At 47.5% G+C, this 18,073-nt stretch overlaps 1 protein-coding gene across 2 annotated transcripts in view; it reads right to left on the minus strand.

Annotated features, from left to right (window-relative positions):
• The window catches only part of RRM1 (ribonucleotide reductase catalytic subunit M1), a 241,352-nt gene that overhangs the window by 22,901 nt on the left and 200,378 nt on the right, over nucleotides 1–18,073 (minus strand). For both annotated transcript variants that reach the window (XM_029601937.1, XM_029601936.1), the window contains exons 14-15: nucleotides 4,202–4,423; nucleotides 3,191–3,267 (exon numbers count right to left, since the gene is read on the minus strand). In XM_029601937.1, coding sequence (XP_029457797.1) covers nucleotides 3,191–3,267; nucleotides 4,202–4,423 — 299 coding nt within the window. The remainder of the gene's footprint in view (nucleotides 1–3,190; nucleotides 3,268–4,201; nucleotides 4,424–18,073) is intronic.

Consider the following 18,073-nt stretch of genomic DNA (forward strand, 5'->3'; position numbering starts at 1 on the left):
GAGCCAGTCATCGAGGTAGGGATGTACCAGGATGCCTTGACGGCGCAGGGAAGCTGCCACCACTACGAGAACCTTGGTAAATACCCGTGGAGCGGTCGCCAATCCGAACGGAAGGGCACAAAACTGGTAATGGTCCCCCATTACCATGAACCTCAAGTATTTCTGATGACCTTCTCGGATGCCAATGTGAAGATAGGCCTCGGTTAGATCCAAAGAAGCCAAAAACTCTCCCTTGTGGACGGCCGCAATAACAGACCTGAGAGTCTCCATATGAAATCGAGGCACGCGGAGAGCCTTGTTCACTTCCTTGAGATCCAAGATTGGTCGAAACGTGCCCTCCTTCTTCGGGACTAGGAAGTAGATGGAATACAGTCCCGTCCCTTGTTGGGCCGGCGGGACCGGCACCACCGCCCCCAGAGTCTGCAAACGGTCTAGCGTTTGAGCGATTGCCAGCCGCTTCTCCAGGGGACCACATGGCGATATCATAAAAAGATCCCGGAGGGGACGTACAAAATCCAACTCGTAACCGTGGCGCACAACGTCGAGAACCCATTGATCCGAAGTTATTTTGACCCACTCCTCCCAAAACTGGGACAACCGACCCCCGATAAACTGAACTGAGGAGTGGGCCTGCGTGCCTTCATTGAGCTGGCTTGGTGGAAGCGAAACTCTGCGAAGCTCCCCCACGGGGAGGCCGCCTGCCACGAAAGGAAGACGACCAAGACTGGGACCGTGCCGGTTGCTTCTGGGAAAAGGAGCCACCTCTCCCCATTCGGAACCGTCGCTGACCCCGAAAACGAGCCCTGGCACTTCCAAAAGACAGAGACTGACGCGGTTTGTCCTCTGGCAACTTGTAAACCTTATCATCACCCAGGTCCTTAATGAGTTGATCCAACTCGTCACCAAACAATAGCTTACCCTTAAAAGGAAAGGAACCTAGGCGTGCCTTGGAAGAAGCGTCCGCCGACCAATGACGGAGCCATAGTAATCGCCTCGCGGAAACTGCGGAGGACATAATACGAGCTGAGGTCCGCAACAAATCATATAAAGCATCCGCTGTATAGGCAACCGCAGCCTCCACGCAGTTGGCTTGCTCCACCTCGTCGGGTGGGAGCTCTTGTGAAGTAAGCAGCTGCTGAACCCAGCGCAGGTTGGCCCTCTGCACCAGGCTGCTACATGCCACTGCCCGGACACCTAGGGCCGCCACGTCAAAAATGCGCTTTAGCAAAACCTCCAGCTTATGATCCTGAAGATCTTTGAGAGCTATTCCCCCCGTGACGGGGATGGTGGTATGTTTGACCACAGCCGTCACCGCCGAATCCACCGAGGGGGTCTTCAGGAGATCCAGGGAGTCCGCCGGTAGGGGATACAGCTTTTCCATGGCCCTGCTCACTCGCAGCGAAGCCTCTGGAACCTCCCACTCCTTGGAAACAAGTTGTAATACCTTATGATGAAAAGGAAACGTTTGAGGGGGGGCCTTCAAGCCCGCCATAGCCACGTCCCCCGTTGAAGTGTCCGCGTCCTGATGCGGGGCCGGAAGCTCCAACTCCTTCAGTACATGAAGGATTAAAAATCCTAACTCCTCTTTGCCGAACAAGCGGCGCACCTGGGGGTCGTCCCCCTCAACCAATCCCGGATCGCCCCCTACGAACGAATCCGGGTACCCCTGAGGATCTGGCAAGAAACTGTGGTCTTCATGGCCTATGGCCTGTGGCCCCCCCCCCCCCCCCGAGGGTTGGGGTTCCCAACCCCCGCGTTTCCTGTAGCCGGCGGGCGGGGGTCCTGAGCCCCCTGGTCCCCGCGATCCCGCGGACGAGGGTCAGTAGCCCCCACGCTCCCCTGATCCCCCCCGAGCCTGGGAAGTTTGGGAGGGGGGGGGCCATCAGCTTCCCATCCTGCCTCTGCCTGCAAGAAGGCTTTGTGCATTAAAAGCACAAAATCTGCCGAAAAAGGCACCGACCTCTTTAAAGCTGTCTTACCTGCACCAGAAGGGGGAGGGGCTGCATCCTCCTCCAAAACGGGCGGTGATTCTGACGTTAGATCGGGTGGAGAGGGAAGAGGGGAGAAATCCTCCTCCGACGCTGATAACTCCGACTGCCGCGTGGCCAAGATGGCCGCCGCCCTCCTCCCCGAGGGGGGAGGGGCAGAAGATCGGGAGCCCGGCGGCTTGCTCTGCCGCGAAGAGGAAGGAGGAGAAAGGTAGTTGCGGGCAGCGCTCGGCCCCCACCCCGAGGGTCCCTCGCCCCCGGGAAGACATCGGGTGCAGAGACCCTCGCGGGAGAGTTGCGCCCCCGCCCCCCGCAGGCCGAAGATCGCGGCATCCCGGGCCGAAAACGCAGCAGTCAGCCAAAAACGCGCCAAAATGCAGGAGGTAAGAAATTGTGGCTTGCAATGCGCGCCTGGTGACACAGCCACCCCCTCCGGAGTCCACAGAGGCACGGCAGGCCGGGGCTATTAGGAAGAGCTCACTGCCTGTCCCCAACAGGTCTTAAGTGGCTCGAAGGCAGGAAAAGAAACTTTAAAACTTTTTTTTTTTTTTTTTTTTTTTTTTTTACAAAACCCCCTTCAGGGTAAGGGACCCTGGGACATAGGGGGGAGGATGACCGGCCCACCGGTAATCTCTCCCCCAACCTACTGGGACACACCAATCCGGGAATTCCAGGAGGGCAATGCCCTCTGTGCCTGCCCTGCTACTTAGCGCTGCGCTGTTGCTCTGTGCTGTCGCTGCGCCAAATACAACCGACAAACCTGACTGACAACACTGAACAACAAATACCCGAAGGTATGCAACCACTTGTTCCAGCCAAAAGAGCAATGCCCAGCACAAATAACCTGACCAGGACAGGACCGCAGGTTATGCCTCTCAATCTGCTAGAGTCAGAGAAAATACTGAAGGATCGCAGGTGGCACACCGGTATATCTAGGGGGTGTCTTCAGTTTTCTCTCTGACTCCATCTGCTGGAGGGGAGGCATAACCCAGCTGTCTGGACTGATCCTGGTACGTACAGGGAACTAGGAATAAGATTAAGAGTGCGAAAGTGAGAAGGCATGCAAGTTGAATCTCAAATTGCTTCCAGTGCTGCTGCTAAACTTTTCTTCCATAATCAAGTGCTTTGTTTTCTCCCCATCCATAGTGACCCACTCTTCCCCCAAGCACAATAGTTGAAGCTGCCATGCCGTGTGTACTTACTTAGCAATCTTCTCCTTCAAAGATGCCCAGTTCCACAAGTCAGTAGGGGTGACATTCCACAAATCATACTGTAAGATCTGAGGAACAAAGATTAATTTACCATTGCCGGAGTAGCTCAAGACAGATAGGATGCTAGATTGTGGAAAACTATAAAAGGTGAAAAGTCACATATCAATTAAAAACAAACTTGCAATTCTCAACACTAAACTAGTGCAATTACCAAGCAGATGAGAGTTTAGATTGCTCGTTCCTGACATCTAGGCTCATTTCCCAAGGAAAAAAGGAGAAGGAAGAGTACCATCACTATGTAATGCTATTTTTAAGAGCTTTGTCGAAAGAGCACATCACATCTAGCACTAAGAGCTCAATCATTCCCATTAAAAATCATACAGACGCATGAAAGGCAACAGCTCTTTTATACAAATTATTTAACTTATGGCACCAGACTAAGAGCACCATAGATCATCAGTAAGCCAATTTTTACTGAACTGAATATGAAATTTAAAAAGTGTTTTCTTTTGGTATGCACAAAAAACATTTGACTGATGCCAGCAACCCCTTTCAGCATGCAGTTATTAGATCATGTAAATAAACCCCTTGATTGGGCTATGCTTGTAGGATTCAATTCCAGGTTTCACACTTGTGCCAAATCAAGCATTTAATTTGTCCAGGTTTTTGCTTCGTGGAACACAACTAACATGAGAGCCATGCAGATATTTTCCTTCCACAATAATGTGCAAAAGTGTGGCTATACTGCACATGGCTAAAAAATTTCAGTTTCAATGTGTTAAAAACCCAGAAATGCGACAGAAAACTTGTAGATGGTTCTGAAGTACAAAAATGCCGTTGGCTTCCCATAGACACTCATAGGAATGTGCAACTCATGGTGTGCCAGTGGCTCCATTTTAAGTTTCTTACTACCTCCCAAACAAGTCTGTAGCTTTGAAGATGGGCCTTAATGTAATGAGAATTAAACCAGATGTGTCTAGGCACACAGCAGCTGTTCCTTACCCCTTTACTGACTGGACACCCACTGTAGGTTTCATATGGTCCATGCTCTTTTGCAAGGTCACAACTGGCTTCCAAAGCCCCATAATAAATACTTTCAAAGATCTGCTTGTTCAGTAGCTGGGCCTCGGAGCTCTCAAATGGATATCTCATCAGAATGAAGGCGTCTGCCAGGCCTTGCACCCCGATGCCAATGGGACGATGACGTTTATTGGAGTACTCTGCCTTCGTCGTTCAAAGAGACAAGGGAAAAGAGCATTACTATTTGCAACATACCAAACTCTTGGAATATTGTATGTTTCTTTAGCAGTGTATGAAAATAAATCAATTTTAAAGATTAAGAGATTAAGGAGAAATGTAATTTTACCTTTCCTTGAATTGTGCTAGACCAGTCCAGATGCATAGGTTTACACTGATCACTACCATATGGATACAGAGGACATACCTTTTTCAGTATCATCACCACTAGTATATAGTATAGTGTGGTATAGACCAAGCCAATATCTTTACATCAAACCAAAGCAATAGAAGTAAATACCCCTACAACTATTAACTTCAAAAAGTACAGGATGAAAAAAACCTCCAAAATAAATACCCCCTTCAAATCCCAACCAGAGGCCCCAGGGGAAAAATAGAAAGGAAGTAATAAAGGTTAATTCTTTAAGTGTCCTCTTAGGAAGCAAGTGAAACCTGCAAGACTAGAGACCAACCACCACAAAGAACAGTGCAGCTGCTAACTTTCTGGAGAGGCTGGGATTGGTCTAGCCGGAAGGGACGATCTGTGCGGCAGATCGAGCCTCAGAGACCAGAGACTTTAAGAGAGGTTTCTACCTTACCTTCTCTTGGAGTTTCCTAGTTTTGTGCCGGGCAGTCTCCGGCTACGGGGGGGGTGGGGGGGGGGGGGGGGGGGGGGGGGGGGGGGGGGGAGGAGTTCCCTTCACCGCCGTGCTTGATTCTGCACCCGCTGCCTGTCAGCCACTCTGGGGGCCAAGTCCATGCCAGGATCCGGCTACCGGACAGAGGCTTTTGCCTCTGAGGGATCTCAGAAATCACCTCAGGAATTCGACTGGGAGAGGGACCCTTAGGTATCACCACAGGAGAGCAGGGCTCATCTTGTAAGTTTTCTCTCTTCTTTGGTTTAAAATTTCTAACACTATTCTAGTGTGTGTAGTGTCCCTATCTGCTTAGCATACGGGGAAATGCTGAAGAGCTGAGCTTCCTGCACGGGTATATGTAAGCTGACGTCAGCTTTGAAATCTGACTCCGTCTCCCATCTGCTATCAGGAGTACACTATACCCATTGGTCCTGAGTCCATCTGGCTATACGCTAGGAAAGACTAAATTTATCCTTAAGCTCATAGACTAACCAAGACACGTGAGAAATATCCAAGCTCACATCTGCTTTGGTAGTAGAAGACAGGACTGCCCTGAAAATGCCCACCCAGACAGCTGGATTCCCCCTTGGTTTACATATCTAAACTACAATGTAAAAGAATGAATGTAAGGAAGACTAAGTGGCTGTCTTACAAATGTCCTCCAGGGTCATCATTGTAGCCTCTGCTTCAGAGGATGCCCGAGATCCAACAGAATGAAGGAGAAGCACTGCCAGAGCCTGAGGGGACTGTCTCATGATACACCCAGACAATTATGATTTTGAAGCTGTCTCTCACTTATGAGGCCCACTGAGCAACACTAGCTCAGTGTTTCCTAACCCTCTCCTGGAGGTACACCTAGCCAGTTGGGTTTTCAGGATTGCCACAATGAATATGCATGAGATAGATTTACATACCCTGAGTCTCCAGTGTATGCAACTCTCTCATGCATATTATGGATATCCTAAAAGCCCAACTGACCTAGCCTGCCAGTTTTCCTGAAAGATTATTCACCCTCAAAACCTGAGGAGAATTCAAAAAAGGGTGGGGGTATTCTCCTTGCAGCCAAAAAAGAGCTGAGACTTACTCAATTCCCAGTACACTCTCCTACAAAAATTGAAGCCGGCTTTTTCAAATCAGACTTGCTACAAATCATTCTAGTTTACGCCCCTCCGGGACTTCTGGATTCAGACACCTCTCCCATTTTAGAAATTATAGCTACTAACATAAACCTTGAGTCTCCAGCCATCATTTTGGGAGATTTTAACTTACATGTTGACGACCCCTCTCCCTCTACAAACTGTGAAACCTTCCTAAACGCCATGACTGCCATGGGATTCAAACAGTTAATCAACAATCCCACACACAGAGCAGGACACACTTTGGATCTCATTTTTGTAAACTCAGGCATCTCACACTCAGCACCACCCATATGCCAATCAGTCCCCTGGTCAGACCATGCACTAATCTCTACCACATTTTCGCTGGATCAATCAAGCCTCAAACACGATCCTCAACCTCAATTTACTTACAGAAACCTTTGTTCTTCAAATGAACTTCACGAATACCTTGTCCCAGAACTCCCTCATATAGACATCTCCACGCCTAACTCTGCTCTCAAATCATGGTCTAACATCACAGTATCGGCAGCAAATAAACTCTGCCCTCTGGCAACAAAAAAACCTAAACATAATGCATCCAGAAGACAACCCTAGTTTAACGAACAATTGCAAAAACTCAAACATTCCCTTAGACAAAAAGAAAATAAATGGCGCAAAGCACCATCTCTGACCTCCCTATCAGCCTACAAACTTGCGCTTCATACATACAAGAGCACCACGTTAAAAACAAAAAGGGACTACTATGCTCACAAGATACACCACCTCATCTTCGATTCAAAAGCCCTCTTCACTTACGTCTCGAACTTAACACAAGTCAACTCCTTCGACATTCCTCTCAACCAAGCGCACAAAAAAGCTGAGGAGCTAGCCATCTACTTCAGTAACAAAATCTCCAACCTGCAATCTCTACTAAAACCGAATACCCTAGCGCCATTCAACACATACCACCATCACTGCAAAGACACTGCTATACAAGCCTTCGAACCCATTGCAACATCTGAGACCATGCTAATATTGAAGAAAATGAAACCCTCATCTCACCCATTTGACCATATCCCTTCCAAACTTCTGCTGCTAATACCTGATACCATTGCCAAAACCTTGACTGACATCATCAATTGTTCCTTAGCCCAAGGAGTTTATCCAGATGACCTGAAAATTGCCTCTATCAAACCTCTACTAAAAAAACCTAATCTAAATCCTAAAGAGCCCTCCAACTTCCGCCCAATCTCCAACCTCCCTTTTATAGCTAAGGTTACGGAAAAATTAGTCAACACCAGATTATCTGAATACCTCGAAGATCACAAGATTTTATTCCCCACTCAATACGGCTTCCGGAAATCCTTAAGTACAGAATCACTTCTCATATCTCTGACAGATTACCTCATCATGGGCCTCGACAAAGGTCACGCCTACCTGCTGATACTCCTTGACCTATCGGCAGCCTTTGATACCGTGAATCACTCCCTTCTCCTAAATCAACTAGCGAACATCGGAATAACAGGCTCTGCACTAGACTGGTTCAAATCATTCCTGGGAAACAGAGGATACAAAGTCAAAATACATAAAGAATCACAGTTCTATCCTTCCACTCTGGGAGTTCCTCAGGGCTCCTCTCTTTCCCCCACGCTCTTCAATATTTACCTCTTACCCCTATGTCAACTATTAACCAATCTGAACCTCAAATACTTTCTATACGCAGATGACGTCCAGATTGTCATCCCTATCAAAGAATCCCTTATTAAAACTATTAAAATCTGGGAAAATTGCCTTCAAAATATTGACAACCTCCTCTCCAGTCTAAATCTAATCTTAAATTCTGCAAAAACTGAACTCATCATGATTTCCCCCGAAAACAGTTACCTCACCGCAAATCCTCCATCCGGCTTTCAAACATCACACGTAAGAGACCTAGGAGCCATCATTGATAATCGGCTAAATCTTAAATCTTTTATTAATCAAACCACTAAAGACTGCTTTCATAAACTGCACGTCTTAAAAAGAATTAAACCACTTTTCCATTTCCACGACTACAGAACAGTTCTGCAATCAATAATCTTCTCTAAGTTAGATTATTGTAATTCCATTCTATTAGGTCTCCCCATCTTCTCATAATAAACCTCTCCAGATGGTTCAGAACACGGCGGCCAGAATTTTGACAAACACAAGAAGAAGAGAACACATATCTCCGATTCTCAAAGACCTACATTGGCTGCCAGTGCACTATAGAATCTTATACAAGTCCATCACCATCATCTACAAAGCATTCCATCAACTCTCTCCGCTTAACCTCCAAATACCATTTAAAAAACATACCTCTACCAGACCTATCAGAGAGTCATACAGAGATTCACTACAGGTTCCACCTGCCAAAACCTTTCACCATACAACGCTCAGAGACAGGGCTTTCTCTGCAGCAGGACCTACCTTGTGGAACTCCATCCCACCAGAACTGAGACAGGAACCCTGCCTTCCTACATTCAGAAAAAGACTCAAAACCTGGTTATTTATGAAAGCCTTTCCAGACACAAATTGAACTTTCTCTCAACCAAATCAACTAAGACCTCCCCTCAGGGTAAACATAAACTCTAACAACTCCATAATGTTATTTCTCATTAAATGAGCAGGTTTTTTATGTTGCTTTTATTATATACGGTATATTATATACGGTACATTATATATACGGTATGTTATATATTATATATTATATTATATAAATTTATTATATACGGTATATTACCTTGTTACTCTTTTTATCACATTGTTAATTTTCTATCGCTTTCCTTACTTTCCAAGTTGCTTTATGTCCCTGTTTTATTGTAACTGCTATTTCTTCTTATATCACATGTTAATGTTCTAAGTTTTTCTCCTCGTCACACCCTGTTAATTGTAAACCGACATGATGCGACTCCCATCGCGAATGCCGGTATATAAAAAATTAAAATAAATAAATAAAATAAATTTATTCTTATATAACATTCCCACTTCAGGGATGCTGGAAGAGTAATTGATTGGCTCAAAAGAAAAAGTCAACCCAACCTTAGGTAAGAAGAAGAGCACCAGCTGAAAAGACTAACTATGAGGAAAAATAATAGGTAGGAATCTCTACAAAATACCTGTAAACTGACCATTGAACAATGGCCAATAGACCACCATCCTTAAGGAGAGATCCTTCAGAATGCAGACCAAGAGGGTCAAAGGGAGAACCTGCCTGAACATCAGGAAACAAAATAAGACACCCCCCCCCCTTAGGGAATCAGGACCCTAAAGGGAAACAAACTACATAAAGGTGTGGCGGCCTCAAAAAACCCCTGAATCTGATCCTGAAAAAGGAGACAGACTGAATCTGGACTGTCGGAAAATTAAAGTCTCACCCTCTCATCTATAATTCTTCTATAGGAAGGTCAGAAATTAGAGATATCTGACCATTAGGGCTAAATAGACAGCTCCTTACCACAAGTCTGAAAAGGTCATCAGACCCTAAGATCAGCCCTCCCCCTACCAAAAAAAAAAAGAAATAGAAGGGACTTCACCAAGAAGCAACCACTGAGGCATACCCGTTTCTGCACAAGCAAAGCCATTCAAGGATTAGATCATAAAACATCTAGGGGCTAGATCTCCCAAAGAACCGGGCCTTGAAATAACAGGTTGCAAACCCTATAAAAAAGAAAACATTAACCTGCACCTCACCTAATCTGCCCAATGTCAAGTTTGTCATACCAGTGCCTCCAGGCTGGCCACAAACTGGTGAACCTCTGTTTTTCTTTCTGTTCCACCCAAGAGAAGCCAAGATGGAACAGAAGAGGTCCAATTAGCCAAGGGTGGATTAAGTTATCAACTCCAGCTGAACACACTTTCTTTCAATGGTTGAAGAATCTGTCAGCTTGGATCTGCTTGCGCAAAAACATGAGGTTCATATTAGAGATGCTCCACTGGCCTATCACCCTGCTGAAAGCTTACCAGCTGAGTGCCCATGCTCTAGGATTCAACATATCTATTGAAGAAATCAGCCTCTACATCATTTCCTCCAGCAAAATTGGCTGCTGAGAGTTGTACGACATTTCACTCTGTTCCACCTGCAGAAACAGGATCTCTTCTGGACAACTTTGGGTTCTGTGTGCCCTTTTTACCTGTTTGCTTCAGCTACTGTTGTGGTGTCTTCTGAGAGCATCACAAGAGCCAATCCAAAGGCTCTGGAAATCAACCTATTTATGGCTCACAAGGCTTCCTCTATGGATCATAGCTCTTGGGTTAGAGGTCATGTCGGTAGACTTCCCAGCCCACTAGGCTTGCATCTAATGTGATCATTATCCAGTTAGGTGGCTCCTGATAGCCTCTCCATTACAGAGCATATGACATGACAAAACAAACCTCGTAACCCTGACATTGTAAAGATCAACACACCAAAGAAGAAACTGATACAATCACACAAGTGAGCCCTGGATCAAGAGACCATCTCCAAGGTGGCCACCATGGAACTGAAGAACCAGAGATTTTGGAAAGGAAAACCTGCAGCTGAGTTAAGATCCAGTCATGAAGACTCAGCCAACTCTTATATCAAGGTGAGTTCCCTAGAGACTAAGGAGAAAGCACACAGCCTTTGTGAAATTCAGCTCAAGTCTTCTAGGCCTTGAACATCCTGGTTGAATCCTTCTGGCAATCTTGAAACAAGTTGGCCCTTACCAGCATGGAAGAATCATAATAGCTTCTCTACCCAAACAGCTGCAAGCACTACCATTACCTGGTGATCCTTGGTGTTAAGGCAAGCCTGAAAGGAAGGCCTCCAGACTGGATATACTTCCCCAACACAAAAAAAGCAACATCTGGTGAACTTCCTTGAAGGAAATGTGGGAGTAAGTTTCTAAGAGAATCAGGGAGGAACGTTACTTTCCCCTACTCACCACCATGACAACTCAAAGAAACTTACACTAATCCTGGAGACTGAAGATGGGTCAAGAGAAACATCCCTCCTCAAGACCAAAGTAAGAATATCAATCTGGGCCATGAACCTCGAGTGGAGTTGGAATCACAGCTTCGAGGGCCTGAAGCCTAACAGGCTTTACTGCTACCCCCTTTGGAGGCTGAAATGCAGGGGAAATCCATCTTTGGTGATGAAACAAGGAACACTAGGGAACGTCCAAGACCCATTAGTAGAATGTGATCTAGGTCCATTCCCAGTAATACTGCTGGTAACAGTGTAAGGAGATATCCCACGGAAAGCACCCAATATGAATCGTGATAGCCAAAGGAGGATGCAGACAAGTATGCTGACGTGCCAAAAACAGTCACAGTGGAAAAAGATGAAATTTGCCCAGCTGAAAACAGTAACCAGAACTGAAGAATACCTATCGAGATCTGTTGGTTTGTAAGCTCCTGTGTAAATAAAACCAAGGCAGAGGGTCAATGCAGCAACTTTAGCTCAAAAACCAGAAGCCAAGGTTTTTGAGCTATGGACTTCCCTTTGGCCAAGGGAAGTCCATAGGTCAGAGGGGCCCCCAACCCTTGGATAAGGGGGGGGGGCACTCTGAAATGGAGAAAAGCTGACATGGCAGACAGCACCGATCCAGACTGGCAGGAAACACACCCCCCCCCCCAGAGAAAAAGGGGAGGGGGGATAAGAACTGCAATGTGGCAAAGACCCTCTACCCACTACATGATTATGCACGACCTTATGCATATTTATTAGCTGGAAAGTATAAGATGGGGCAAATCAGGAGAAAGGGAGCGGGCCCGAAGCAGCCCTACCCTTGCTATCCAGGAGGAAGAAGAAGAGTAAGTGTGGCCAGGAGACCAGAGAGAAGAAACGCCCTGCCTGTGGTCAGACGGTGGCACGGAGTCTGAGGCAGTGAGAAGCTCGGCAGCTCTGTCAGTACCAGACCTGGAGGCAAGTCTCATTCCCAGACTGCCTGGCAGCTCTGCCAGTACCAGAAGGTTCTCCAGACCTCCAGCCAGAGCCTGCTTCAGAAGTAAACAGAGGGAAATCACCTGAAGTTGGCGCCAGAGGTAAATAAGTTAATACTAAGTATTAATATATTAGGGAGGCTACGGTTTATGGCATGTTTTAAGCCACCTATGGTACAGAACTTTCTTTAGGGTAAACTGGTGTTCAAGAGAAAGGATGTTAGAGACATATGTTATCTCCTAAATGCTAATCCTGCCAAACCTGATAATAAAAGTCTAATTCTGTGAAGAAAAAAATGGTCTTTTCCTGAACTTAGGATCGTGAGCTGAGGTGAGAGGGGAACCGGAATTATCCTGTAGCAGACAAGTTCCTGCACCCATAAAAAAAAAAACAAAAAAAAAACACACCACACACAACTTACCTACAACAGCCGTTTACTGAAACTACAATGGGGGGGGGGGGGGAAATCAGCTAACTAAACTCCTCACAGCCTCAGAAAAGCCAGCTCCGTAAAGCAGAGCTGCTTACCTGTAACAGGTGTTCTCAGAGGACAAAAGTATGTTAGTTGTCATGCATGGGTGACATCAGATGGAGCCCAGATGCAGAAAACGTATGTCAAAGTTTCTAGAACTTTGACTAGGCACACTGAGCATCCACAGCATGCCTATACCATGCATCTATGCTGGGTCCCTCTCCAGTCTTGTAACACAGAATTAAAATTAAAAAATAGGAGAAACCCAACTCTGAGGTGGCAGGCAGGTTTCGTGAGGGTTAACATCCTGCTGTCCCCTGAGAACACCTGATACAGGTAAGCAACTCTGCTTTCTCTGAGCATAAGCAGGATGGTAGTCCTCACACATGGGTGAATCCCTAGCTACAGGCTGCTCCCCAACACAAAAGGGGACCCACAGTCACTCAACCAGGTGCCAATGGTCACAACACCAACGGTGCTGTTTGTAACAGAGGGGGAGACAGCCTGAACCCAAACAGGCCCTAGGCAGGAGAGTTGGGTTCTATACCTCAAAGAGGTTCCAAAGAACAGACTGGTTGAATCTGTCATCCCTATCCAGACAGTAATGAGATGTGAATGTGTGGAAAGACCTCCACGTTGCAGCTTTGCAGATCTCCTCCACAGAAACTGCTTGCAAGTGAGCCACTGACCCTGTGATTGCTCTGACAGAATGAGCCTTGACATGACCCTCAAGATGCAGTCCCACCTGTGCATAACAGAAAGAGATGCAATCCGCTAGCCAATTGGATAGTGTCTGTCTGGCAACAGCAATGCCCAACCTATTCTTATAAAAATAAAAAACAAACAGTTGGATGGACTGTCTATGGGTTTCTGTCCACTCCAGACAGAAGGCTAAGGCTTGCTTACAGTCCAAACTGTGCAGTGCTCATTTGCCTTGGTACAAATGGGGCCTGGGAAAGAATGTTGGCAGGATGAGTGACTGGTTAAGATGGAAGTCGGTCCCTACCTTAGGCAGGAACTTGTATACAGTGAAAGGTGGATAAGTCACTAAGGCCTGGAGCTCTCTTACCCTGCCACCAAAACATGACCTTCCAGGTCAGGTACTTCATTGTCAGAGGTGTGCAATGGCTCAAAAAGAGCTTTCATCAGCTGAGCTACCACCAAGTTGAGGTCCCAAGATATAGCATGAGGCCTTAGGGCAGAGCTTTCCAAAGTGTGTGTCGGGACACATTAGTGTGTCGCCTGTAGTGTGGAGGTGTGTCGCCCGGTCCACAGGGCCGGCAGAAGCAGGGAACTATAGCAGGAAGATCGGCGGGCAGTGGTGGAGCTTACATCACCACGGCCCGAAGAAAAGGGTCACATTCACTCCTCCTCCTTCCTGCCTGTGCAGCCCTGGAAGAAAAACGTTGCCGGAGCCACGTGGGCAGGAAGGAGGAGGAGCATCTGCTGCGTACAGAAGAAGAGCAGCATTAATGGGCCGTTGCGGATCCCACGTCGCGACGGCCCGAGAAGAGGAGGAAACCCGATAGCAGGGCCGCTGCAGATCCCATGTCACGGCCAGGGAAGATCAGGGCCTCTGAAGAGCCCATCCTTCGGCAACCCGTGCAGAGGGACAGCATGTGCCAGTGAGAGCCTGTGCTTGAGCAAGAGAGCATGTAGGAGTGAGAGAGCCTGTGTGTGTGAGAGTGAGACAGCATGTGCACGAGAGAGACAGTATGTATGTATGTATGAGAGAGAGGCATGTGAGAGTGAGAGCTGTGGATGTGTGAGATTGCATGTGAGTGAGAGCCTGTGTGTGTGAGAATGTGTGAGATAGCGTGTGAGAATGAGAACCTGATTGTGTGTTTGAGGGAAGACAGATGGAGAGAAAAGAAATAGAAAAAAAGACCCTGTAAAAGGAATTGGCAAAAAAACAAGAAAGGAAAGGTGGAAAAAAAAGCCTGTGACCGATTAGAAAACTAAGATCAGACAGCAAAGGTAAAAAAAAAAATTACTTTTTAGTGATTGGCACATGTAATCTTTGAGAATGTGGAAGAGTATCACTTTCTCTATGCCGATCTCACAATGTACGAGATCAGCATGGAGGAAGTGGAAGCCTGCAAATATTTATTATGAGATAGGTTGTGTTGTGAAACATTTATTTATGTATATATTTAAGGAAACATACATAAATTGTTGAAATACATTTTGTTCGTTTAACCTTTAACTTCTGGTTTGCTGGTAGACTGAATTACTGTGTCATGAAATTATGTTTGTCTGAAAAGTGTGTCACCAACATGAAAAGTTTGGAAAGCTCTGCCTTAGGGGGAGGTTTCAACTGAAGCAGGCCCCGCATGAAATGTACAACTATAGGCTGTACAGAGATGGGCGTACCATATGCACCTTGGTAGTATGCACCTACTGCACGGAGATGAACTAAAAAAGAGTTCATCTTTAAGCCAGTGTAATTGTTCAGTTTCCTTCTCCTAGGGGGAGGGAGGAAGACTGTTCTGTTCAGTGTCAAAACGGGCCCCCAGGTTCTCTAGGGATTGAGAGGTCTGCAGGCTGCTCTTGCCCATGTTCAAGACCCAACAGAGTTCCTGCAGGAGGGTCTTGACTGTTGGTCACCTGTCTGCTCTCTTCTGAAGACTTTGCCCCGAGCAGCCAGTCGTCCAGGTAAGGATGTACCAAGATCCCTTCCTCCCTCAGTGTTGCCGCCACGACCACCATAATTTTGGAGAATGTTCTGGGAGCTGTTGCCAGGCTGAAAAGTAGCACTCAGAACTGGGAATTGTGACCCAGTATCGCAAAGCATAGAAAACACTGATCTTGATGGACTGAAATGTGAAGGTAGGCTTCGGAGAGATCCAGGGAGGTCAGAAACTCTCCTGGTTGTACTGCCATTATGACTGAGCGAAGAGTCTCCATATGGAAGTGTAGTATCCGCAGATGACTGTTGATGCTCTTGAGATCCAAGATGGGTCAGAATGATCCTTCCTTCTTGGGAACGATAAAATAAATGGAATAGCACCCTGTATTTTGTTGGGGCATAGGAACCGGAGTTATTGCCTTCAGACTAAGTAGTCTTTGTCAGGGTGGCTTCCACTGCCAGTCTCTTAGTGTGAGAGTGGCAGGGCGACATCATAAATTTGTCTCGAAGGATGCTGTGAAACTCCAGAGAGTAACCTTCTCGAATGATGTTTAATACCCATTTGTCCAACGTGATCTCGAACCATCGTTGGTAGAAGAGGGCAAGTCGACCCCCTATTTCCTCTTCCTGTGGATGGGTCTGCTCATTCTCATTGTGGAGTACGGCTGCAGCCTGCCCCTGGGCCTGCTCCTCTCTTGGTCTGTGTTCCGAAAAGGCTGGGACCTTCCGGAGAAGCGAGGTGCCTGGAACTGCCAGTTCCTATAGGGTCTAAAGTGTTGTGAGCCTCTGCCCTTGATTCTTCTGGGAGAGGGACGCATCTTTTATTCCTATCTTCCGGTAGTCGAGACACCGGGAATTCGCCCCACTTGCTGGCTAACTTCTCCAATTCGCTTCCGAACAAGAGAGAGATCCTTTAAAGGGCATTCTTATGAGATTCGCTTTAGATGTCGCGTCAGCAGACCAATTCCATAGCCATAATTGTCTTCTAGCTGCCACGACAGAGGCTACACCTCTGGCTGAGGTACGCACCAGGTCTTAGCTTGCATTCGTCAGGAAGGCTGCTACAGGTTCCATCGTTTCACCGGTATATGTTCCAGAGCTATTTGCCTCTCTCGAGAGGATCAAGCAGGAACGTGCCACCAGTGCGCAGCAGGAAGCAATCTGCTGTGTCATTGATGTTGCATTGAAGGCCTGCTTAAGGATGGATTCCAATCATCTATCCTCAGAATCCTTCAATGCAGCCCCTCCCACAACGGGAATTGTTGTTTGCTTTCAGACGGCACAGACCATGGTGTCCACTTCGGGAAACGCAGGTATTCTTCGGTCACTGGTTCTAGAGAGTATAGGGCTTCCAAGGCCCGACCCCCTTTGAAGCTGGCTTCCAGGGCATCCCACTCCAGGTCAATCAGTTCCTGGATGGCTTCCATCATTGGGAAGTAACATGAGGCTTTACGAAGGGACACCAGAATATTGTTTTTCTTTGGTTCCACCATCGGGTCCGTGCCTGGAATACCCAGAGTCTTCAGAGAACAAGGGCTGGTAATTCATCCTTGTGGAAGAAGCGAAGCATGGTTCCAGGCCTGGAGGAATTTCTCCTACCTGGGAGTCGCCATCCTCATCGGAGGTGTCTGGGTCCCTGTCTGGGAGATTCTTGGTTAGGCGAGGCATGTCTCAAGGGATCCGGGAAGGGCCAGGAGGATCTTGTACCTCCAGCCGGGGTTGAGCCCGGGGCACAGCCAGGGCTGATTGCGCCTGAACGAAGGCTTGCAGCCCTTGGAAAAATTCTAACCAGGAGAAGGACCCTGGGTGCATGTTAATCCCAGTCAGAGTCTGCGTAGGAGCGCCTGAGGTGCCCTCCTGTGGAGAAGTCATCTCAGAGATGCATAGGTCCGGGGAACTATTGTCTGTAGTGGATCCTGACCCATCCCCAGACAGTGGGGACCAGGCTTTGGTTACCCCTGGGCTTCCTCACAATGCTGGCACAGGCAAGGCTCCAGTTCAGGCTGTGCGGCTCTTATGTGGCAGGCTGTACAAAGAGTGCCTTTTGGCCTTCTTGTGTGCCGGTGCCATTGCCTCTAGCTTCAATGCACGCGTATAGTTCTTACCTGATAATTTTCGTTCCTGTAGTACCAAGGATCAGTCCAGACACCTGGGTTGTGACTCCGCACCAGCAGATGGAGACAGAGCAAAACTTGTCGGGCATCCCTACATATAGTAAGGCGCCACCCACAGCTCGTCAGTCTTACGTAATGTCAAAGCACAAAATTGAACTCCAACTAACTAACTAGACGGCCCGAAACCCGGGCCAATTCAACAAACCCCCGGCTGGATCAGAACTACCAGAACCAGAGGCCTCAACAACATAACATAGAGTGCCAACCGAGCGGACTCTCCTCTGCAGAACTCCAAACAGACTATACGGGCGGGATCCTGGACTGATCCTTGGTACTACAGGAACGAAAATTATCAGGTAAGAAACTAATTTTCCTTTCCCTGTACGTACCAGGATCAGTCCAGACACCTGGGATGTACCAGAGCTGAATTACCGAGGGTGGGATCCAGAGAGTCCCGCTCGCAGAACTCTCTCTCCGAAACCCCCTGAATCCAGGCCCTGAACATCCAATCGGTAGTGTCTAGCAAACGTATGCAGTGACTTCCAAGTCGCTGCTCTGCAAATCTCTTGTGGTGACACGTGCGAAGACTCCGCCCAAGATGCGGCTTGTGCTCGCGTCGAGTGAGCCCGAAGACCCGCAGGAACAGACTTCCCTTTCAGTATGTACGCTGAAGCAATGGCCGCCTTGAGCCAGCGCGCAATCGTGGTACGGGAAGCTGCCCCACCACGTTTTGGCCCCGAGCACAAAACAAATAGATGGTCCGAA

This window comes from Rhinatrema bivittatum, chromosome 5 (genome assembly GCF_901001135.1).
Source record: "Rhinatrema bivittatum chromosome 5, aRhiBiv1.1, whole genome shotgun sequence".
NCBI classification, from domain to species: Eukaryota; Metazoa; Chordata; class Amphibia; order Gymnophiona; family Rhinatrematidae; genus Rhinatrema; species Rhinatrema bivittatum.